Below are 25000 nucleotides of genomic sequence, written 5' to 3'. Positions count from 1 at the left end.
CATGATGGTGGTTGGGCTAAGGGGGATGATTCGTCTCCGTTTCTCGGATTGCGTGAGTAGCCAGGAGGAACTTTCAGACATGATGGTGGTTGTTCTAAGGGGGATGATTCGTCTGCGTTTCTCCGATTGCGTGAGTAGCCAGGAGGAACTTTTAGACATGATGGTGGTTGGGCTAAGGGGGATGATTCGTCTCCGTTTCCCTGATTGCGTGAGTAGCCAGGAGGAACTTTTAGACATGATGGTGGTTGTTCTAAGGGGGATGATTCGTCTGCGTTTCTCTGATTGCGTGAGTAGCCAGGAGGAACTTTTAGACATGATGGTGGTTGGGCTAAGGGGGATGATTCGTCTGCGTTTCTCTGATTGCGTGAGTAGCCAGGAGGAACTTTTAGACATGATGGTGGTTGTTTTTAAGGGGGATGATTCGTCTGCGTTTCTCTGGTTGCGTGAGTAGCCAGGAGGAACTTTTAGACATGATGGTGGTTGGGCTAAGGGGGATGATTCGTCTACGTTTCTCTGATTGCGTGAGTAGCCAGGAGGAACTTTTAGACATGATGGTGGTTGTTCTAAGGGGGATGATTCGTCTGCGTTTCTCTGATTGCGTGAGTAGCCAGGAGGAACTTTTAGACATGATGGTGGTTGTTCTAAGGGGGATGATTCGTCTGCGTTTCTCTGATTGCGTGAGTAGCCAGGAGGAACTTTTAGACATGATGGTGGTTGGGCTAAGGGGGATGATTCGTCTGCGTTTCTCTGATTGCGTGAGTAGCCAGGAGGAACTTTTAGACATGATGGTGGTTGTTCTAAGGGGGATGATTCGTCTGCGTTTCTCTGATTGCGTGAGTAGCCAGGAGGAACTTTTAGACATGATGGTGGTTGTTCTAAGGGGGATGATTCGTCTGCGTTTCTCTGATTGCGTGAGTAGCCAGGAGGAACTTTTAGACATGATGGTGGTTGGGCTAAGGGGGATGATTCGTCTACGTTTCTCTGGTTGCGTGAGTAGCCAGGAGGAACTTTTAGACATGATGGTGGTTGTTCTAAGGGGGATGATTCGTCTACGTTTCTCTGATTGCGTGAGTAGCCAGGAGGAACTTTTAGACATGATGGTGGTTGTTCTAAGGGGGATGATTCGTCTACGTTTCTCTGATTGCGTGAGTAGCCAGGAGGAACTTTTAGACATGATGGTGGTTGTTCTAAGGGGGATGATTCGTCTACGTTTCTCTGATTGCGTGAGTAGCCAGGAGGAACTTTTAGACATGATGGTGGTTGGGCTAAGGGGGATGATTCGTCTACGTTTCTCTGATTGCGTGAGTAGCCAGGAGGAACTTTTAGACATGATGATGGTTGGGCTAAGGGGGATGATTCGTCTACGTTTCTCTGATTGCGTGAGTAGCCAGGAGGAACTTTTAGACATGATGGTGGTTGGGCTAAGGGGGATGATTCGTCTCCGTTTCTCTGATTGCGTGAGTAGCCAGGAGGAACTTTTAGACATGATGGTGGTTGGGCTAAGGGGGATGATTCGTCTCCGTTTCTCTGATTGCGTGAGTAGCCAGGAGGAACTTTTAGACATGATGGTGGTTGTTCTAAGGGGGATGATTCGTCTCCGTTTCTCTGATTGCGTGAGTAGCCAGGAGGAACTTTTAGACATGATGGTGGTTGGGCTAAGGGGGATGATTCGTCTACGTTTCTCTGATTGCGTGAGTAGCCAGGAGGAACTTTTAGACATGATGGTTGTTGGGCTAAGGGGGATGATTCGTCTCCGTTTCTCTGATTGCGTGAGTAGCCAGGAGGAACTTTTAGACATGATGGTGGCTGTTCTAAGGGGGATGATTCGTCTGCGTTTCTCTGGTTGCGTGAGTAGCCAGGAGGAACTTTTAGACATGATGGTGGTTGTTCTGAGGGGGATGATTCGTCTACGTTTCTCTGATTGCGTGAGTAGCCAGGAGGAACTTTTAGACATGATGGTGGCTGTTCTAAGGGGGATGATTCGTCTGCGTTTCTCTGATTGCGTGAGTAGCCAGGAGGAACTTTTAGACATGATGGTGGTTGGGCTAAGGGGGATGATTCGTCTCCGTTTCTCTGATTGCGTGAGTAGCCAGGAGGAACTTTTAGACATGATGGTGGTGGTTCTAAGGGGGATGATTCGTCTCCGTTTCTCTGATTGCGTGAGTAGCCAGGAGGAACTTTTAGACATGATGGTGGTTGTTCTAAGGGGGATGATTCGTCTCCGTTTCTCTGATTGCGTGAGTAGCCAGGAGGAACTTTTAGACATGATGGTGGTTGGGCTAAGGGGGATGATTCGTCTACGTTTCTCTGATTGCGCGAGTAGCCAGGAGGAACTTTTAGACATGATGGTGGTTGGTCTAAGGGGGATGATTCGTCTGCGTTTCCCTGATTGCGTGAGTAGCCAGGAGGAACTTTTAGACATGATGGTGGTTGGGCTAAGGGGGATGATTCGTCTACGTCTCTCTGATTGCGTGAGTAGCCAGGAGGAACTTTTAGACATGATGGTGGTTGTTCTAAGGGGGATGATTCGTCTACGTTTCTCTGATTGCGTGAGTAGCCAGGAGGAACTTTTAGACATGATGGTGGTTGTTCTAAGGGGGATGATTCGTCTACGTTTCCCTGATCGCGTGAGTAGCCAGGAGGAACTTTTAGACATGATGGTGGTTGTTCTAAGGGGGATGATTCGTCTGCGTTTCTCTGATTGCGTGAGTAGCCAGGAGGAACTTTTAGACATGATGGTGGTTGTTCTAAGGGGGATGATTCGTCTCCGTTTCTCTGATTGCGTGAGTAGCCAGGAGGAACTTTTAGACATGATGGTGGTTGGGCTAAGGGGGATGATTCGTCTACGTCTCTCTGATTGCGTGAGTAGCCAGGAGGAACTTTTAGACATGATGGTGGTTGTTCTAAGGGGGATGATTCGTCTACGTTTCTCTGATTGCGTGAGTAGCCAGGAGGAACTTTTAGACATGATGGTGGTTGTTCTAAGGGGGATGATTCGTCTACGTCTCTCTGATTGCGTGAGTAGCCAGGAGGAACTTTTAGACATGATGGTGGTTGTTCTAAGGGGGATGATTCGTCTGCGTTTCTCTGATTGCGTGAGTAGCCAGGAGGAACTTTTAGACATGATGGTGGTCGTTCTAAGGGGGATGATTCGTCTGCGTTTCTCTGATTGCGTGAGTAGCCAGGAGGAACTTTTAGACATGATGGTGGTTGTTCTAAGGGGGATGATTCGTCTGCGTTTCTCTGATTGCGTGAGTAGCCAGGAGGAACTTTTAGACATGATGGTGGTTGGGCTAAGGGGGATGATTCGTCTGCGTTTCTCTGATTGCGTGAGTAGCCAGGAGGAACTTTTAGACATGATGGTGGTTGTTCTAAGGGGGATGATTCGTCTGCGTTTCTCTGATTGCGTGAGTAGCCAGGAGGAACTTTTAGACATGATGGTGGTTGTTCTAAGGGGGATGATTCGTCTGCGTTTCTCTGATTGCGTGAGTAGCCAGGAGGAACTTTTAGACATGATGGTGGTTGGGCTAAGGGGGATGATTCGTCTACGTTTCTCTGGTTGCGTGAGTAGCCAGGAGGAACTTTTAGACATGATGGTGGTTGTTCTAAGGGGGATGATTCGTCTACGTTTCTCTGATTGCGTGAGTAGCCAGGAGGAACTTTTAGACATGATGGTGGTTGTTCTAAGGGGGATGATTCGTCTACGTTTCTCTGATTGCGTGAGTAGCCAGGAGGAACTTTTAGACATGATGGTGGTTGTTCTAAGGGGGATGATTCGTCTACGTTTCTCTGATTGCGTGAGTAGCCAGGAGGAACTTTTAGACATGATGGTGGTTGGGCTAAGGGGGATGATTCGTCTACGTTTCTCTGATTGCGTGAGTAGCCAGGAGGAACTTTTAGACATGATGATGGTTGGGCTAAGGGGGATGATTCGTCTACGTTTCTCTGATTGCGTGAGTAGCCAGGAGGAACTTTTAGACATGATGGTGGTTGGGCTAAGGGGGATGATTCGTCTCCGTTTCTCTGATTGCGTGAGTAGCCAGGAGGAACTTTTAGACATGATGGTGGTTGGGCTAAGGGGGATGATTCGTCTCCGTTTCTCTGATTGCGTGAGTAGCCAGGAGGAACTTTTAGACATGATGGTGGTTGTTCTAAGGGGGATGATTCGTCTCCGTTTCTCTGATTGCGTGAGTAGCCAGGAGGAACTTTTAGACATGATGGTGGTTGGGCTAAGGGGGATGATTCGTCTACGTTTCTCTGATTGCGTGAGTAGCCAGGAGGAACTTTTAGACATGATGGTTGTTGGGCTAAGGGGGATGATTCGTCTCCGTTTCTCTGATTGCGTGAGTAGCCAGGAGGAACTTTTAGACATGATGGTGGCTGTTCTAAGGGGGATGATTCGTCTGCGTTTCTCTGGTTGCGTGAGTAGCCAGGAGGAACTTTTAGACATGATGGTGGTTGTTCTGAGGGGGATGATTCGTCTACGTTTCTCTGATTGCGTGAGTAGCCAGGAGGAACTTTTAGACATGATGGTGGCTGTTCTAAGGGGGATGATTCGTCTGCGTTTCTCTGATTGCGTGAGTAGCCAGGAGGAACTTTTAGACATGATGGTGGTTGGGCTAAGGGGGATGATTCGTCTCCGTTTCTCTGATTGCGTGAGTAGCCAGGAGGAACTTTTAGACATGATGGTGGTGGTTCTAAGGGGGATGATTCGTCTCCGTTTCTCTGATTGCGTGAGTAGCCAGGAGGAACTTTTAGACATGATGGTGGTTGTTCTAAGGGGGATGATTCGTCTCCGTTTCTCTGATTGCGTGAGTAGCCAGGAGGAACTTTTAGACATGATGGTGGTTGGGCTAAGGGGGATGATTCGTCTACGTTTCTCTGATTGCGCGAGTAGCCAGGAGGAACTTTTAGACATGATGGTGGTTGGTCTAAGGGGGATGATTCGTCTGCGTTTCCCTGATTGCGTGAGTAGCCAGGAGGAACTTTTAGACATGATGGTGGTTGGGCTAAGGGGGATGATTCGTCTACGTCTCTCTGATTGCGTGAGTAGCCAGGAGGAACTTTTAGACATGATGGTGGTTGTTCTAAGGGGGATGATTCGTCTACGTTTCTCTGATTGCGTGAGTAGCCAGGAGGAACTTTTAGACATGATGGTGGTTGTTCTAAGGGGGATGATTCGTCTACGTTTCCCTGATCGCGTGAGTAGCCAGGAGGAACTTTTAGACATGATGGTGGTTGTTCTAAGGGGGATGATTCGTCTGCGTTTCTCTGATTGCGTGAGTAGCCAGGAGGAACTTTTAGACATGATGGTGGTTGTTCTAAGGGGGATGATTCGTCTCCGTTTCTCTGATTGCGTGAGTAGCCAGGAGGAACTTTTAGACATGATGGTGGTTGGGCTAAGGGGGATGATTCGTCTACGTCTCTCTGATTGCGTGAGTAGCCAGGAGGAACTTTTAGACATGATGGTGGTTGTTCTAAGGGGGATGATTCGTCTACGTTTCTCTGATTGCGTGAGTAGCCAGGAGGAACTTTTAGACATGATGGTGGTTGTTCTAAGGGGGATGATTCGTCTACGTCTCTCTGATTGCGTGAGTAGCCAGGAGGAACTTTTAGACATGATGGTGGTTGTTCTAAGGGGGATGATTCGTCTGCGTTTCTCTGATTGCGTGAGTAGCCAGGAGGAACTTTTAGACATGATGGTGGTCGTTCTAAGGGGGATGATTCGTCTCCGTTTCTCTGAATGCGTGAGTAGCCAGGAGGAACTTTTAGACATGATGGGGGTTGTTTTTAAGGGGGATGATTCGTGTTGTGATGAGCAGGTGATGCTTTTACTACTGGAGATTTCATGATTTGTTTTTTCTTTTTTTGAGGGTTGTATATATTTTCTAGGTTTTTATTTTATCAACAGCCAGTCTCTTTTTTTACAAGGGAAAGTTGGCATGACTCAAATATGGTATAAATGCTGTAGTAAAGATTTTTTTTTTATCTTTCATTAGTCTAGTACATTATTTGTGTCAACCATTAATCATTATCTTTCATTAATCAATTACCTTATTTAGTTAGCTTGTTATTTATCTATTTGTATATTTATTAATATATTTGCTTATTCATTTACAGTGGCCTTGGTACCTATTTTGGGTCCCGCGTGATGACCAAGAGTGGAATTCTCTTCAACAACCACCTGTCCAACATGCCTCCTCACAACCACCCCAAGAACGAGCAGTTTTCACACGCCAGACCTCTTAATACTTACACGCCTGTCATTATTACGGATGTGCAGCAGGTGGGGGGATCAGTTGTTTTTGTTTTTGTTCTGGGTTTGTGTATTTGTTGAGATTTTTACGAAAATTGATTTGTTGAGGGTCGTTGAGTAAAGATTGTTGTAAAGTCAGGCTGTAAATGACTGTCATTTTGATTTGTTATTATTGTTGATATTAAGTAGTTGTAGCTGCTGCTTCTAATATTCATCTGAAATAACTTATGAATGAAAATTAACTCGTGACAGTAACTTTATACTAGGAGAAAAAAAAAAGAATAAATATACAACCCTATAGGCACCTACTTAACAGAAAATTCCAACAAAACATTGCATTCCCAAAGGTATGTGGGATGCGTGCAGTGCTGTCCAGTCCAGATGCAGGAGCAATGATACAGGTGATAAGTCAGTTGCTTCTCCGAGGCCAAAACCTCACCCAGTCCATTGAACAGCCGAGAATTACGGTCAGGCCAGGACTAGATCAAGTCTTTGTTGAAGGTGAGGAATATTACAATATATGGGTTGTATTCATTTGTTCAGAGTTTTGTGTGGATGTGGAGTGCAAGAATATTTTGACTTCATTTTTTCATTTCTTTTCTTTTCAGTTAAAGTTTTTCAACAAGTTATTTCTCCATCCATACTTATATATATAAAAAAGAGAGGTAAAAATCAAATCAAAGCAACATCCACATTTTAACCTATTTCCTCTCGCTTCCACAGACTTGGGTACCATCGACCGTCTGCCGGGAACAGTAAGAAACGACCTTCTAACAATGAACCACACACTGCAGATCCTACATCTCCCATACTCTAGTGTCAACGGGGTTTCCAAAACCAAAGATAAGTTGGTGTCTCGTTCTGATGCCCGGGGAGGTGGGGTTGCACACAGGCTGGAACCTGCCTCAACACACACTGTTAATATTACTACAGACCTTTGATCAGATTATAATCGCCAGTGGCACCTGACTTTTAACTGTTTTGTGCCTTGTACACTAAACCTATAACTACACACTATCTATCCATTGCACCAAATCTTTAAGTAAACTGTAAGTGCCTCTTACACCAGATCCTTCAATTATGGTATGGGTACCAATTACACTGGGACATAACTATAAGTTGAACGACCGCCAACTTCACCAAACTTTTTAATTATACAAAATCTCTGACTGTAAGAGCAACAACATAAGTCTCAGATACAGTATAAATGGCAATTATACAACAGACTTTTAATTACATTGTAAGCAAGTATTGCACTAGATATTTAACAACATATAGCAGCTGTTTCACTATATGTTATATAGTATGGATATGAAGTCACAATTATTGTTTTATTCTACTGTTGTTAAAATGTATTTATGTATAGTTTTTATTTATGGATCTATTAAAATAATTTTACCTCATATAACTCATTCTTTTACCATTCACTTAATGTGTATTTGAAGGCATTAAAACAGGGACCCCCACCAAATAGTGTATTTAGAATTTGTTACACTTGTTTGCTAAACAAAAACATGATTCATTACACTTGAAAATCTAGCTTTTGCTTAGTACAAGAGTGTGAAATGCAGAAATTGAGAGGGAAAAAGTGGAAATAGAAAAAAGGAAGCATATTTTTTCTTCCTGATCTGCTTGTACCTTCCAACCAATGAGGCTAAGGTGAGTAACTGTTCCGTCTACTTTTTAGTCTTTTTTTCATGGTTCCTCATAAAACGATAGAATTTGGAAGAATTTTTTTCCTGATAGTGCAATGTTTTGAATAGTAATAACATGAAGGAAAAAAAAGGTGGAACAGATTAGGATAAAACATTTTGTGAACAAGACTAATAAATTTTTCATTAAGAATGTATGACTTTTCTAATGCAGTTCATTAGCAGAAATATATTCTCTTTACCAAGATATAAAAAAATATGAATAAAATTACTGTCTCCATAAACTTTCAGATGAACTTTTCAAGAGGTAAATGCATTACTTTGTCAATATATATATATTGATTTATTATGTAATATACAACTTAAATATATGGAAAATTTTATAGATTGATTCATAATAAAATTAGACACACTTACCAGCCAGCAACACTTATTATTTTTAAAATATCATCTGTGAACTTCCACCATAAAATGGGTCAGGAATACCCAACCAAGTGGACTTCAGATAACAGCAAAATCCAGACTGTGCAGTGATTTCCCCTTCTAAAGATACTTGATAAATTCTGTACATCACTCAACACAGACCAGGGATATCCCATTTCAAATATGAAGATGACTTTTCCGTAAATTTGACTTTCTAACATCACTGGCTCTTGTTCTAACTCCAATGTTATGTTGAGCACATATTTTTGTGATCATGAGCTTGACCACCTTCACTTTAATCTACTTGTTCACCCAGTTGAAAAGGCATTCCAGCTTATTTTGAGGTGGATTCACATTTACCGTAATCAATACTAGAAGTTTATAAAGATTCTGATTATCAGCACTGCTTGCTAAGGTTTAAACAAAGAACATTTACACCGTTAGGTCTCCATACACCAAAACAGAAAAAAATACAAGCAGCTGATACTTAAAAAAAAAAAATAATGCACTTACAATGCAAATAACCAATTATAATTTGTGAAGGTATAAAATTAAAAGAACAGAAACCAAGGTGATTGTTTATTGATATCAAAATGAAGGCTGAGAAGGCATTCAGAAACTTGATGCCTTACAGAAAAAGGGGAGGGGAATATTGTGTAAATATTTTGAAAAACTGCTATACGTATTTTGTAGTTGTACGGTCTTCCTATATTAAGTCTTGTTCTGTACTTGCACTGCTATAACAAGGAAATGCACACTGTTCTCATGGCAAGTTATAATACATTCTCCATGTGTGTGCTTCTTTGAACTTCTTTCAGATGGCTTTACAAAAGATTCTGCATAATGTTATTACTAAAACCATATCTATTCTTTAAGATTTGCTTTTTGTTTCTTGAGCAGAATTAGATATGCAGTAGGTAAAACTCCTTTTACAGTGAGATTAGCACTACCCTGCAATGTTGAATAAGCTCTTCATTGATTACACAGGATCTTCCTAAAAAGTACTAAAATTGACACACATTTCCAAAAGTTTTATAGTGACACTTATCATGAATCGGCAAATAAAAATAGAGATTTTAAAACAAAGGAGAAGAAGAGAGAACGAGTGAGAGATGAGAAAGATTGTACAGATCACAAATTTCACAATATCAAAAGGCAAGAACGAGAGAACAATCATGCCAGAGCCTCTGCAAGTACAATGGGAAATTTGTCATTGTGCCCTCATCGTGCAGTCGGCTCGATTCCTGCCTCATTCAGGAAAGCCATCGCGAGACAATAGTTACCGGTGTCTGGAAAAGATCACAGTTGTGTACGTCTAATTCTAGTGGCCATATAAACGGGAGAAACGGTGAAGTTGTATAGAAAAAAAGAAATATAAATGTAGAAAAAATAAACAAAGAAAAGGGATCAACTGAGTTCTTCAATGGTCACTTTGGGCCCATAAATGATCAACTTAAAACAAAAATGAAGTTTTACAAAACATAATCACTGGGCATTACAAGAATATCAAACAATCACTGGGATATATATTTATTGTTTTTTTTTAGTTTTCGTTTCTGAAGTTTTTTTTTTATGTAGCATAACCACGTAAAAATTATTCTCACACAAACCAAAAAGAAAAGAAGAAAAAAAAAAAATGAAAATCACATTCCAAATATATGGAATAAATAATTTTTTCGCTTTTTCCATGTCCAATGCGTGGAAGACATGCCCAAAACGGAGACTAAGCAATAATCACACATGAATGGAAATCATAATCATCTTTAAACATTCACACCTACAAAAATTACAAAAAGATGTTGATGCTTAGGAACATTCAAAATAGACACAATTCCTGAATTATGGTAAACCATGTAAGATATGGGCTGTCTGTCTGTCTCTTTTTTTCCCCTCCTTTCCATTTTTCTCTTCTATAAAAAAAGGCAGTGAATGTTTTGATGTCTTAACGGATGCTTATACTATATTGCCAGATAACCTTCTTTTTCTGTGAATCATATTGGATTTTTTTTTTCTTTCCTGCTCATCCATCTTGGCAACATGCTTTCTCCGAGTTCTTCGTTACATTCTGAATGTAAATTGCATCCTCTCTTCTAAGATTGGCACAAGAATTTTTACTAATAAGAAAAATACATCAGCCCTTCGAAATGAATGACATTTTACAGCTGTTATGCGCTAATGATGAACTTGGAAGTCTCGGGGCTACTAGTATCAAAAATAAGTTAGAGGATATATACTAAAACAACCTTTTTTATTCTTTTGATATAACGGACTATGTATAAGCTAATTCAATATCTCTGCACTGTTGAAGGAGGACAAACTCTGGTGGGACGAACAAAGCTCATAGCCCTTACTCTCTGCTTTTTTTCAAATTTTTAATCCCAACATCCCGCTTGCTTTCTTTTCCTTTCTTTCGTAGTTTAAAGTGCACGACGGTTAGCACCTAATGGGTGTGGGGAATGTACAACAGTCAAACTATGTACTTTCGTGTATCTCGACTCCTTGTAGGTCTTCCCAAAACACTTACCAAAAGAATGCACTCAAAGGATGGTTATGGATATATAGCATTTCTTCTTTTACATATTATAAATGCACTTCCCATATAAATATTAATGTGATTTTAGTAATTAATACAAACGTTACTATTTCCAATCCAGTCAAAGAAGGAAAGAAAGAACTGGTAGTTTGGTTGAGTCACATGAAAGCACTGATACAGAACTAATCTCAACAGCAGACAAATGGATTCAAATTTCTTTGGATTAAATCACATAGTATTTGCAGCAGACAAACCTTTCCAGCATACAGAGGCTCCAAACCCTGCATTACCAGGCTCAGAGATAATCTTAGGAACTAAACTTACCTATAAAGTGATGAGAAAACCCTATATTCTTAAGTCTGATATGCTCTTCAAACCTGTATATATATACGAGTATATTAATATCTATATATATACCAGTTCTCTTTTTTTTTCATTTAATGGCACACACACACACACATCCATCATGAAGCAATTTCTTGGTGTCCCAATACAAATAACGAGTCTTCTTATTGTTATCTTTTGCGTATGTCCTGAATGAAAAGGCCATGTTTCAAGAAGAAGGATTCTCTCAAGAATTTAGGAGAACTCAAAACTTCACATTCCATGTCTTCACCAGCCCGTCGTGCCCTGAAGACATCACCCTCTCGTTGTCCAGCCAAACTAGTCCTGTCACTTGCGACTGTGGGTGCGAGTCTGGAATAATGATAATAAAGACATTTTTGTTTAAGTCCTTCAAAGAATGAGATTTTGCGTTATCCCTGATCTTTAAAAAATCATGCTGACTACTTGGTAAGTACCCCGTCAGCAATTTTAAAGTAGGCAAGGTCATTGCAACTGAGGAAATGAGACAGCATGAAATGAACCATAAAATCAAATTTAAAAAAAAGTTATCCTATACAGAAAAAAAGATAAAAACAAAGAATAATTTATCTTAATTAAAACCAAAATACAAATCCAGTACAAGAAAAAAAAAAAAAAAGCTTTTAATAACATATGAAAGAGCTTAAGCACAGTAAACCTTTACAGCATGAAAAATATAGGATGCTCTGCCAACACAAGTCATTTACTAAGAAAAAAGCAAGTTCCACTATCAAAACAGCCTTGTGTGGTCTTCCCTCTCCTTTTCACCACTGATTAGATATTACTGGTGATTAATTTGTCTGGCACTCACAATTTAGGGCATTTAAGTTCTTAATGCCAGATACCCTTTAAACACGTCATGGTGATTTCCGGGTTTCTACGCGGCACAAAGACTACATACCACTTGCTGCCAGGTAAATACAGATGTGTAGCCCTTACACATTTTTCACATAGTTTCTCCTTATGTATTTAATTTTTAATACCTACTCCTGTACCTTCATAAAATGGGACATATAAAGGATTTTTTCTCTACTTTTACAATAGCACACACTATTAAGTCATTCATAACAAGCAAAAATTTCACTAAGGCTTGGAAAGGCAACTGCAAATGCCACTTAACACCTGGGTCACTGTCCAACTCATGACAGAGTTCAAGAGATGTCATCCTTACCATCAGGAAACAGACTCACAAGGCAATTAACATCCCACAGTGTCAATGAGTTTTTCAACATGAACAGACAAGACATCACCCAGCATGAATGGGCTACTACAACACTGCATAGCACACTTATGCACCTTTATAAATGCAATACTAAGTACCCTTTCTAGTTATGGTTACTTAAATTTCAAAAACCTAGTCAAACTGGAAAGCAAATGCACACGCTTAAGGAAATGTCTCAAGATGGAGTAGAAAAGAGATTATGTACATAAAGAAATATAAAGGCTCTATAACACTAAAACAAATGGTAAGCACTACTTAAATTAGCTGTAAGCATACCTACATGCAAATAATAATAGAATGAAGTAATTTCAATGCAAGATAAGGAAAGGTTTGTAAAATGACATCAAAAGAAAAGATAAAATCTACAAAAAAAAGTAGGGAGAAAAGCCCTTGAAAAAAAATAAAAGTAATTATAGGTGTATATTTTAAAACATTAATAATCATGTGAGGATCAGAGAAACATCATAGCTACTATTTCTGGCTCAATTTTCCACATTCAAAGATATTTGGGGGAGGGAGGAGGAGGAGGAGGAGGAGGGGGAGTGAATGAGAGAGAGAGAGAATAGTCTCACTTCCAAATTACTGGATTTTCATTCAAATGGTGTGACTGTCATCACAACCATTCATTTAATACAAAACACAGAAATGAGAGAAAATCTACACTCCCATCGCTAATTTCTTGAACCTTCCTATAGTACAAAAGGATCAGGTCTGAATATATTAGTCTATCTGGGTTTAAACCACATTCCCTTGCAAAATACTGTCACACCCAAAGTCAAACAAAGCCTATAGGACTGAGAAATACCTAAAACAGCCTCCATTTCATCCACAAGAAAAAAAGCAGGTGTATTCCTAAGCACAAAATTTAACATGCTGATAAGGTTTCCACAGAAAAAATCTATAACAACAGTGGAGGTTACAACAGGACTGCCTCAAATTTGAACCTTTTAATATTGGATCTCGCACGCAACTGCAAAAAACTTGGAAGTAGATTGGAAGAGGGGAAAATTTCAAACCATGGGGGCGCACTCTGGAACACACACCTGACACGGAGATGGGCAAACAGACCTCACAAAGCAAGTTAGTAACTACCCCCGACATTATAAAAGGGGGGGGGGGTGAGGGGGGGATAAGGAAAGAAATCTTTGAAACAAATCACACAACCATTGTTCTAGAACTTGACGCTCCATTTTTTCACTACTCCATCGTGGCCTCCTGAGATTAGCTGTTCGTTGTTCAACCAAACCATGCCTGTGACCTGGGCTTGTTGGTGCGAGTCTGTAGGGCAGGTACGTAAATAGTGTAGAGTATCGCTCGCACATCTACATATCAACCTTCTGTCTGTTTCTGAATTTAACTGAAGCTACATAGAGTGAAGGAAAAGTGTAGCATTAAAGAAGAAAATAAATAAAAAGTGAAATCAATTCTACTTTTAACTGCTCATGCAAAATAAGAGAGAAATTCAAAGAGAGTAAAGAGAGTAAAAGCCTGCTTAACTTGGCATTAGCAACGCAACAAGAATGTAATTCATTACTGCAATCTTAAACAGACCAAGGAAATGCCCCTTGTACCTGTTTTTATAAGTGCACGACAGCAATATCAAGTGCAAAATAAAAAGGAAAAACTATGCTCAACAACTTTCAAAGAAAATAAGTAATGCAAAATGTTACTATAGATAAAGTGGTAGAGACCATTACCAATCATGGCACAGAGATTCTTACATCAACAGAGTCATATCAGCTCTAAGTTTACAACAAGCAAGTTAAAAATTCCTACAAGCAAGCTTTATATTCAAATAAAGAGAACATGTCCAGACTGTCATGCACTAACGTAGTCTTGGTATTGGGTGCAGTATAATCAGTACTTGTTATCTTATCTATTCATTTATCTCAGAAAATGATGACGTTGTACTTCGCGTTTGAGTCGTTGTTACTCAGATGCACTCAGCTTTTGTCACATTTTCTCCATTCAGTTTAGATACCTTTGTCAATTACATAAATAAATAAACAAATAATCATCATCAAATGAAATAATAATAAAAGAAAAAAGGATATCAAGATCAGGTACTCACTCTTAATAATGATGTGCTTGTTTGTCTGTGTCATGCTCCAGATGATGATCATTGTGTCGAGAGAGCCACTAGCCACCATACTGCTGTCAGGACTCCAGGCGACACAGTTGATGCGAGCGTTGTGGAAGCCCCACTCCATACGGTTGAACTTTTCATAGCCAGGGAGGCTGTACACAATTACCTGATAGAGAAGAGTATACATTACAGTACAGATTTACAGTATAACTGACTAATTATGACTGAAATTAAGTACATATCTCATGGATACCTTTGGGAATATAAAGCATAAAATGTGGATTTCTGCCAAACGGATATTCTAGCAACATCACTCACATCAGACATGTATACTAACATTTTGTTACGAATTTACATACCTTGCGGTTTGCATCACAAGCCACGAGATACTGGCCATCAGGGGAATAGGCCACATCAGTCACTGGTCCTAGATGTTGCAGAGTTGTTTTCTGCAAATAATTAATAAGATAAACATGCACCCCAGAACACAACTGCCAGAACAGCATCTGCCCATGCCAGGGTCTTCTACCCAATAAACAAGTTAACAATAATCATCATCACAAATGTAACACATCTACTGAATACCATAAAATAATTTCATGAGGATTCAACCATTACATTCTGGTTTCTTGAGGTCTGGTATGACCACCAAAATCTTTGCCTCAGACCTCTCAAACAGAATTTTTCCCCTCTATTTATCAAATAGCTTGTAAAAATAAACCCATCAACTTGCACGTCCCGGTCTCAGCTCACCTCTGTAAGGGTGTTGCCATCCAGGGTGTAAATGTGGATAAGATTGTCCTGGCCTCCAACCGCCACCTCGTTACTGAACGACCCATTGGTGGATATGGAAAGGCCGTCCCAGCTGATGGGGAAGCTTCCCACTTTGACGTTGTCACGGATCATGCAGATCTGCGATGAAAAAGAAAGAGAGAGAGAAGCTGAAAATCAGACAGAGAAAATGGGTGTGGCAAAAGGTATTACATAATTTTGAAACCTAGTAGATCTGGTGGTGGCGTTGTGGGAGAAGTCATTCATTACCGGGTCATAGCATTTCTGATCATTTACATAAAATTATTAATGGGGAAATAATCTAAATTTGTATTAGCCATCTCAACAACAGGCATATAATTGTAGCCAAATTTTTACTCTATTTAAGATTGGATTCTGACCAGTACATAACCAACTAACCTCTTTAGTGGTAACACAGATGACACCATCATCCAGGGCTGCGATCATCTTGGGTTGCGATCCCAGAGAGATGGATGTTCCCGTGTAACCATTCTGGAGACGGTCTGAAATTTTTCAAAAATAACTTATAGGCTCATATGAAAGTCAACAATAATCAGTCAAAAAATGCAAAAATGACAACAACAAAAAATAATAATAAATAAAATAAATAAATAAATAATAATAAATAGATAAAAATAAAAGGATTATATAGTCAGGCAATGAATGAAAAAAAAAAATATGCAAAAACACTTCACACTGACCGATGATTTTCACGGAGTCATCGATGCCAGCGCTGAAGACAATATCATCCTTTACAACAATGCCAGAGACGTGGTTCCCGTGGCCCTTGCCTGAAATGCGCTCATTGTCGCCTGTGTGAAGAGGTAAAAAATATGAGCATGGGCACCAGTTTCATCTAATTTTACGTTGCTATTCAGGAAATAATGTTGTTTCAATTGATAATTATTCCTTTTTTTATCTTGCATTACATCCAATACATGTTACATCAAAGATAATAATCACTTATTCTTTTAACAATAATCAGCTGATTGTAAAAGATACGTACTTCACTTCTATCAATCACATCTTGGAAATAAACTAGACAGATAACATTTTAAAACTTCTTTATCTCCACTTACCTGTTGCAACATCCCAAACAGTGACTGTGCCGTCAACTCCTGCTGTATACAATGTATTGCGGTCAGGGGATAGACCAATGCGAGATATTGGCTTATTATGGCCCTGAAAAAAAAAAAAAAAAAAAAAAAAAGGGGAATTGCAATCAATATACATAACTCAAAATTCAAATTAAAATTCATGTCTAATCAACATTTCCAAAGATAGTGCCCCTCTTCCCTACACCTGACTGATTTTTACGATAATGTCGTATCATTCTAAATCATAACAAGATGTGAACTTCAATAACACCATGAAGTTATAAAATCCAGCCAACCTTAATGATCTTCTTAGGCTTCGACGGATCAGCTGGGTTGAGGTAATTGATGAATCCAGAGAGGGAGACGGAGACCACAAAATCCCCAGACCAGATGCAGGACACCTGCTGGTCTTCAACCTCTGTGCCCATGACAAACTCTGAGACCATCTCGCCAGTTTCCGCATCCCAGATCTTGCATGTTTTGTCTCCACTGGCAGAGAGCAGCTGTTTGCTGTCTGGACTCCAGGATACCTGAAGCAAAGTAATTGCATAGCACACACCATAATTTAGAGATCAGAATGCAATTTTCTACTTTGGGACTTTGTTTGTTGGGGATTTTGCTATTATTTCCTTGAACTTATCTTATAGACCTTGCAGCAGGTTGTTTAGTAAAACAAACAAACAATATTCAAATGGTTATTAAGAGTTTTTCAAAGATGCTTCATGTTATCATAACTCAATAATCAATATTCAGATTCACAGCGAATAGGCTATACTAAAACTCCTTTAAAAAAATCTACTTCTCTATTGTAATGCTAAACGCAAAAATAGAATATCCTCCCATTTCACTCGTCAAGATGTACTACTCACAGCATAAACACCTCCTTTATGTGCTGGGGATCCCATCTCCTTGATGAGTTCTGCATCCTTTCCATTGTACACAAAGATCTTGCCATCAAATCCACCGGTGGCATATTTCTCACCATCTGGGGAGTATCGCACTGACTGGACAAACTTTGTGTGGTCCTGTGGAAGAAATCCATTTGTAATAAAACGTATAGAAGTGATCTCGTGAAGTGAAATAATCTTAAATACTCTGATACAAAATATGGTGAAAGTACCACCAAATAATCTATAAAAGATCAACAATTTTTCCTTTATATGAATACAATAAAAATAACGAAATACATATCAATATTAATGAATATATATATAAATAATAAATACAAGTAACAAATACTTACAGCTTTGGTGCACTTGAAGACAAATGGAGGACCCTCATAGAAAGCTGACTTGTTGTCTTCAGAGCCAGTGGCAATGCGGAAAGGTCTGGTCGGCTTCCAAGAGACTGAGTTGATAGCCTTGGTGTGTCCTGAAAGGTCACCTTTTACCGAGGCTCCCGTGTCCATCATGAAAACGTGGGCAAACCTGGAGACACAGACAGTGATAATGGACTGAATCTTTTTAAACATAATTATAGGTCTTGCATTTGTTTGAACAGTACAACCCTATCTATGGTAGTGATTTTTAAATCTAAATGGAAAAGTAATGCAACTTATGGAATACATCACAAACAATGACATGTAACAATCCAACTCCTTGCCTTGATAACTGGTGAATCAAATGAGGGACAAGAGATACAGATGATGATGATATAGCAGAAGAGGGAGATCACACAAGAAAAAGAAAGACAGCAAGCATATAGTATGTAAAGGGCCAGTAAGTGCTGTTTGGCAACAGAGCATCTTGAGATATTTCCTTATTATCCTTAAATAAAGGATGAATATTAAAAACTTTTCATTTCCTTTGCTGTAGTTTATAGCATCATATTTGAGAATGATATACAGAGAGGTTTTTGGTGCCAAACAGATAAAACTGCATTGAGAAACTGCTAGAACTTGTGCCATCTAGCCTGTCCATCTAGATTCAAGAATTCTTGATCTGACATGGCAATGAAATTGAGGTTTATGTTGTTATGACCTATCTGTTAAGCTATGTGGGTAGGCATGTAGTTCCTGCTCGAGCTTGTAGTGATTGTAGTTTCCTAAACAAATGTAAGGACAGTCTTTCATACACAGTCATATATACCTAATCATATATATCCTATTTAATACAGATAACTTTCACACAAAAATAATGAATATGAGTACAAACAATATCCAAAGCCCAAACAACAATGGCCGAAACTTACTTTCCCCGGCCTTCTCCTACAACACATATGCGCTGTGAGTCGTGTGACCAGCACAGGTCTCGGATTGGGCCTCCCAGAGGTTGGTACTCCGCCTTAAGGATGTGCTCAGGGTTGATGGTGTCCCAAATGCGGACCTTTCCATGCTGATCTGCAATTGAATACGGTAATTGGTAGTTTGTCAAACTAATAAATCTTTCCTTTCGAAAAAGTATAGAAATTATATAGAAAATGAAAAAGTAAAATGAGAAACAAAAAAAGGGGGTATGCTTACAAGCAAAATAAGGCAAAGTAAAGGCTAATACAAATCTTGCAATACCTTGCAATACGACGCGGAAAATATCAGACTTGATTTAACCCTACCATGACACGGCCTGAATATTCTGTCACATTATCATTATGCAATAGTCAGTTCTTTCTGGCTTGGCCTGTGCAGTGTATAGCTGCACCTGCTCACTCGCTAGAACGAGTCATGACGCATATATGTCATACACCCAGTACAATGTGATGGCTATAGGTGTGCCCATCAATAAAGGGTTAAATGGTATAGTCCTGATTAAGAAAATTATCAGAAAACTGAAGGAAACAAAACAGCAAATACAAGCCTAGCACCCACAAGCTCTTCTATAGAAAACAGCTTCTCAGCTAGGACAGACTTGAAAAAATACTTCACCTTAAGAATATGGCAAATCCGAGAATACCACTGTAACATAATATTCTTATCCAATGAATGACAGCTTTTTTTGATAGGGAAAAAATAATCATAAATAAATAAATAAAATAAAAATACATAACCTATTCACAATCTTTTGCAATAAACATAAAAATGTTTAAAATAATTAGATACAAAGATGAAAAAACTCAGAAGAGGAAATATGGGACGAGAAAAGTTACAAGGAAAGAAAGGGAGTGGAAAAGATACTAAAAGTAGGAATACAAACACCCATAAACACAAGAAATGGAAAGGGAAACACCCATAAACACAAGAAATGGAAAGGGAGTGAGAAAGTGAGAGTAGGAGGAGGGGAAGGAGGAGAAGGAGAAGAAGGAGAAGGAAGAGTGGAAAGGGGAGGGAGAATGGGAAGAAGAGCATGAGGAAGGAGAAGAGGAAGGGGAGGGAGGGGGAAAGGGGAAAGAGGAAAAGAGGAAGAGGATAAAAGGAAGGAGGGGGATGGGAGGACGAAGGAAGGAGGAGAAGGGAGGAGGTAGAGTAGGGCAAAAGGGGGAAGTAGAAGAGAGAGAGGAGGAAGGAGTAGGGAAAACAGAGGAAGTAAGAGAGAGAGAGAGGACAGGAGTAGGGGGAAAGAAGGAATGATAAAAGGCAGAGGAGGAAAGAGGAAGGCAAAGGGAGGAAAGATGAGTGGGAAAGAAAGGAGGAGGAGGAGCCGAAGGACAAAGTAGTACTAACCTCCAGAGCAGACATAAAACCCGGAGGGAGCATACTGAGCAACATTAACTTGGATGGAGTGCTCCGTGTAGACATCGGCCACGGAGGAGTTCTGAAATTCGGTTCCCATATTAAGATTCTTTGAGTCATTTATGGTGTGAGGAATATAAACTTCAATACAAGTATAAGAGTGAAAGAATTAATAATAATAATAAATAAGTAAATTAATGAACAAGTATATAAATTCATATATCATAATTTATAAACGATTAACCATATAAAAAATTCTCTGCTATCATTCTCTCTCTTGGAAAAATTACTTGAGAAAACATTTCAATAAATAAATAAAACTGAATCAATAAATAATTATGCTCATTTCATTCATCAATTTTTCTAAATAGGAACCTTAAAATGTAAAATAAATTACCAAATAAATAATATATATAAAATAAATAAACAATACAAACATAAACCTGTAGAGATCTATATAAACACCACAAACAAACAAACAAACAAATACAGTAGAGTATTAGCCATATTTTTCTGGCTTCAATTTCATCTAGTATTTCATTCATCCATTTATTTATTTACAATACTTGCTGTTACTTCTAAGGTTACACATATACACTTACACACACACATACACACAAAGATAAAACCCTATAAACACAGCATTTCACACAAAAACAAAAACAAAATAAATAAAAAAATAAAACGTCCAGCAGATATAATAATAAATAATATATATATATACTCTAACATTTACTCTCCAGAACCCACATACTACAAAACAAGTAAACAAAAAACAGGAAACCTGACCCCAGTCTCTACAAAGCAGGTAAATTGTTTATCTTGCCCGTAGTGTTGTAAGAGGAGGCGTAGGGTGGTTTCCCCACTTTGAAAGTTGCCAAACCATACATTTCCTCTAGAATTTTTTTTTATTATAGCCTCTCTCACTACCCAATACACTTTAATCTACATTCCAGTGAGACTATAACCATAAAAGCAACACCACCATCAATACAGCATCCCCCCTCCCCCTCCCACTACAATAACTACACCAACAATTCTCCCTGTCCGACCACTTATCACGAGAGGCCCATGACTCATCCCCGACTCCCAAATATGGCAGCTGCAGCACGGGAGGAATAACACCGTCTTGGCCCCTCACCTCCAGGTCACGGATGATGACTGAGTTCCCGTTGGCGTAGAGGAGCTTCTTGCCCTTGGGGTCGACGCCCAGCACGATGGGTTGTCCCCTCTGGGTGCGGGGCAGGCAAGCCCAGACAGCCACTGTTAGGGGGGCAAGAGAGGAAATGGTTACTGCTTATCGACAAATACCAGTATCATTACAAGGCATATTAAAATAAACTATAATTATTAGATATAAGAATTGCCAAAATTACCAGTTAGTGAAAGTGAATAAAATTATCATTCAACATCAATATATTGTAAACTGCGAATCTATCCACATTCTTAGGCACTCACTTTACCTATACAATTACACACCTGTGTGTGTGTGTGTGTGTGTGTGTGTGTGTGTGTGTGTGTGTGTGTGTGTGTGTGTGTGTGTGTGTGTGTGTGTGTGTGTGTGTGTGTGTGTATGTGTGTGTGTGTATGTGTGTGTGTGTATGTGTATGTGTGTGTGTGTGTGTGTGTATGTGTGTGTGTGTATGTGTGTGTGTGTGTGTATTTGTATGTGTGTGTGTGTGTGTGTGTGTGTGTGTGTGTGTGTGTGTGTGTGTCTGTGTGTGTGTGTGTGTGTGTGTGTGTATGTGTGTGTGTGTATGTGTGTGTGTATGTGTGTGTGTGTATGTGTGTGTGTGTATGTGTGTGTGTGTGTGTCTGTGTGTGTGTGTGTGTGTGTGTGTGTGTGTGTGTGTGTGTGTGTGTGTGTGTGTGTGTGTGTGTGTGTGTGTGTGTGTGTGATGAGTGTGTGGATGTACAGATGAGTGGGTGGGTATATGAATGAGTGTGAAAGTGTGTGAAGTGTGTGGGTATGGATGAATATGTGGGTGTATGGATGAGTGCATGGGTGTGTGAATGTGTGGATGTGTGACTGATGTCTGGGTGTGGGTGTAGGGATGAGTGGGTGTGTGTGAATGCATGGGTATGTGTGGATGAGTGTGTGGATGCATGGGTATGTGTGGATGAGTGGGTGGGTGGGTGGATGAGTGGGTGGGTGTGTGAATGGGTGTGGGTATATATATGTGTAGGTGTGGATGTGTGGATATGTGGATGTATGTGGATATGTGGGTGGATGGGTGTGGATTGTGGGTAGGTATGGATGGGAGTGGATGTGTGTGGGTGGGTGTGGATGTGTGTGGATATGTGGGTGGGTGTGGATATGTGGGTGGGTGTGGATGTGTGGGTGGGTGTGGATGTGTGGATTGTGGGAGGGTATGGATGTGGGTGGGTGGGTGTGGATATGGGTGGGTGTGGATGTGGGGGGGTGGGTGTGGATGTGGGTAGGTGGGTGTGGATGTGGGTGGATGTGTGTGGATGTGTGGTTGGGTGTGGATGTGTGTGGGTGAGTGTGGATGTGTGTGGGTGAGTGTGGATGTGTGTGGGTGAGTGTGGATGTGTGTGGGTGAGTGTGGGTGTGTGTGGGTGGGTAGGGATGTGTGTGGGTGGGTGTGGATGTGTGTGTGTGGGTAGGGATGTGTGTGGGTGGGTGTGGGGGTGTGTGGGTGGGTGTGGGTGTGTGTGGGTGAGTGTGGATGTGGGTGGATATGTGGGTGGGTGTGGATGTGTGTGGATTGTGGGTGAGTATGGATGGGTGTGGATATGTGGTGGGTATGGATGTGTGTGGGTGGCTATGGATAAGTGAGGATGTGAATGTGTTTGGATATTTGTGGGTGGGAGTATGGATATAGTGGTGTAGATGTGTAGGATGGTGTGTGGGTGGGTGGATGTGGATGTGTGTGGGATGGTGTGTGTGGGATGGTGTGTGTGGGATGGTGTGTGTGGGATGGTGTGTGGGATGGTGTGTGGATGGGTGGGTGGATGTTGATGTGTGTGTGTGCATACATGCGTGTGTGAGTGCAAGTTGCATCATATCTGGAGAAAGTGGGTAAGGTTGAGAGGCATCTCTCTGATAAACAGATGGTAAATGAAAAACAAATTTCTCAATGACAATATCCTTAAAATCAAAATTTCATCTCTATAAAGCCACTGATATACTTCGAAAGTACATATATCTCTCACAAAGTAAGGAGATAAAGAAAAGAATTATTCTTTATCATGGTTCGTGTTTCATTCTTTTACTGTAATCATAATCAATTTCTCTCATTAAGCAAATTAAAAAGGCTTGATCACAGCCTTGAATGAATTTTTTCCGAAATGAGCAAAACCATCTGGGAGTCTGAGAGAGCTAGTGCGAGGACATAGATATGAGTTTACAAGATCTTAATATGAGAATCCTCGCTGGACATTTGCCAGCACCACACACTGCCAACTAACACTGCCATACACAAGAAAAATATGCCTTTTACATTAGTCTATACGCTCATTTTGCCGCGAATCCCCAGCCGGAAGTAAACACATGCCAAGGGCAAGAGCGAGGGTAGGGTTTCCTCTCTCGATATCAGCTGCTTGTCAGGAGCAATAAATGTCAGTTGGGTCATGACAAAATGACATTTCCTCATTCTGATTGGGCGTCAAATGCAATGTCTTTGAGAGAGATGTTATGAATAAGCAACATAACAATACTTATCACATTTTTGTCTGTCTCTTTACACTCTTCCCCCACCTTTTTTTTTTTTTTTCTCTCTCTCTCTCCTTTTTTTTTAAGAATATATTTTCAAGTGTTCCTATTTTTGGCTAAGTGTCTCTAACCCTATCTCCATTTGGCACACTGTAATGTACGCATGCCATCCCTAGACAAGAGAGACAAAAACAAGTGACTAAATAAACAAGCAAATAAATAAATACATAAAATAATAATAAATACAAAATAAATACAAAAAAATATATAAAAATGTAAATAAACATAACACACTAAAAGTTCTCAAGCAAAAATAAAATAACTCCAACATCTCTCCCCTGCCCTCGGCCTGTTACTAAGCTGGCTATCTCTAAATATTTTGCCAATACTAACAAATTATCTACTATTGAGGATGAGCATTCTTGGAGCACTTTTCCCAGTAGGAGGCGTGAGCACTATTGAACAGTTCTGTGCCTTGACTCACTGGGCCCTCTGTATGACTCATAAACTTTCTCCCGCTAAGCTTACAAGAATGTGTTCGTCTGTGCTATAAAATCATTGAAAAGGGACAATTTTCATGAATAAATCAACGTTGTGTTTGATCTTGGGGTTGAGTAAATAGGAGGATTGGGGGGGGAGAACAGGTAGGTAGGTAGGTAGGTAGGTAGGTAGGTAAGTAGGTAGGTAAGTAGGTAGGTAGGTAAGTAGGTAGGTAGGTAGGTAAGTAGGTAGGTAGGTAGGTAGGTAGGTAGGTAAGTAGGTAGGTAGGTAAGTAGGTAGGTAGGTAAGTAGGTAGGTAGGTAAGTAGGTAGGTAGGTAAGTAGGTAGGTAAGTAGGTAGGTAGGTAAGTAGGTAGGTAGGTAAGTAGGTAGGTAGGTAAGTAGGTAGGTAGGTAAGTAGGTAGGTAGGTAGGTAAGTAGGTAATGATAAACAGTTAAGTTGGCAGGTAGATTTGCAAGTAAGTAGGTAGGTATCTATAAATGTAGGTTGACAGACCTACATTTGGTTGGTAAGTAAGTAGGTATATCAATAGGCAGCTAAAGATATGTATACAGACAGGTGGGCAAAGGCACAGGCACAGGCACACAGGAAGGTAGGTAAAAGTATCCAAATAGTTAGGTTGGTAGACAGAGAGGAAGGCACACAGGTAGACAAGTACAGGTAGACAGTTAAGTAAATAAGCAGAGAGAGAGAGAGAGAGAGAGAGAGAGAGAGAGAGAGAGAGAGAGAGAGTGAGAGTGAGAGTGAGAGTGAGAGTGAGAGTGAGAGTGAGAGTGAGAGTGAGAGTGAGAGTGA

At 40.2% G+C, this 25000-nt stretch overlaps 2 protein-coding genes across 3 annotated transcripts in view; one reads left to right on the top strand and one right to left on the bottom strand.

Annotated features, from left to right (window-relative positions):
- Window positions 1-7656, top strand: part of LOC138864228 (glutathione hydrolase 7-like) — a 25428-nt gene extending 17772 nt beyond the window's left edge. The window contains exons 10-12 of the mRNA XM_070130858.1: window positions 6121-6286; window positions 6604-6757; window positions 6980-7656. Coding sequence (XP_069986959.1) covers window positions 6121-6286; window positions 6604-6757; window positions 6980-7197 — 538 coding nt within the window. The 3' untranslated portion in view covers window positions 7198-7656. The remainder of the gene's footprint in view (window positions 1-6120; window positions 6287-6603; window positions 6758-6979) is intronic.
- A 1241-nt stretch (window positions 7657-8897) lies between these two features.
- The window catches only part of flr (actin-interacting protein 1 flr), an 18882-nt gene continuing 2779 nt past the window's right edge, over window positions 8898-25000 (bottom strand). Inside the window, exons 2-15 of one of the 2 annotated variants that reach the window (XM_070130857.1) lie at window positions 21170-21291; window positions 20020-20110; window positions 18615-18762; window positions 17668-17851; window positions 17294-17449; window positions 16721-16954; window positions 16407-16509; window positions 16029-16139; window positions 15727-15830; window positions 15289-15447; window positions 14895-14984; window positions 14521-14701; window positions 13614-13727; window positions 8898-11560 (exon numbers count right to left, since the gene is read on the bottom strand). In XM_070130857.1, coding sequence (XP_069986958.1) covers window positions 13621-13727; window positions 14521-14701; window positions 14895-14984; window positions 15289-15447; window positions 15727-15830; window positions 16029-16139; window positions 16407-16509; window positions 16721-16954; window positions 17294-17449; window positions 17668-17851; window positions 18615-18762; window positions 20020-20110; window positions 21170-21291 — 1790 coding nt within the window. In that variant the 3' untranslated portion in view covers window positions 8898-11560; window positions 13614-13620. The remainder of the gene's footprint in view (window positions 11561-13613; window positions 13728-14520; window positions 14702-14894; window positions 14985-15288; window positions 15448-15726; window positions 15831-16028; window positions 16140-16406; window positions 16510-16720; window positions 16955-17293; window positions 17450-17667; window positions 17852-18614; window positions 18763-20019; window positions 20111-21169; window positions 21292-25000) is intronic. The other variant, XM_070130856.1, reaches the window with a different exon arrangement.

This window comes from Penaeus vannamei, chromosome 15 (assembly GCF_042767895.1).
Source record: "Penaeus vannamei isolate JL-2024 chromosome 15, ASM4276789v1, whole genome shotgun sequence".
Taxonomy (NCBI): Eukaryota; Metazoa; Arthropoda; class Malacostraca; order Decapoda; family Penaeidae; genus Penaeus; species Penaeus vannamei.
The sequence above is the reverse complement of the archived record's forward strand: the minus strand, read 5'-3'. Positions and strand labels throughout refer to the sequence as shown.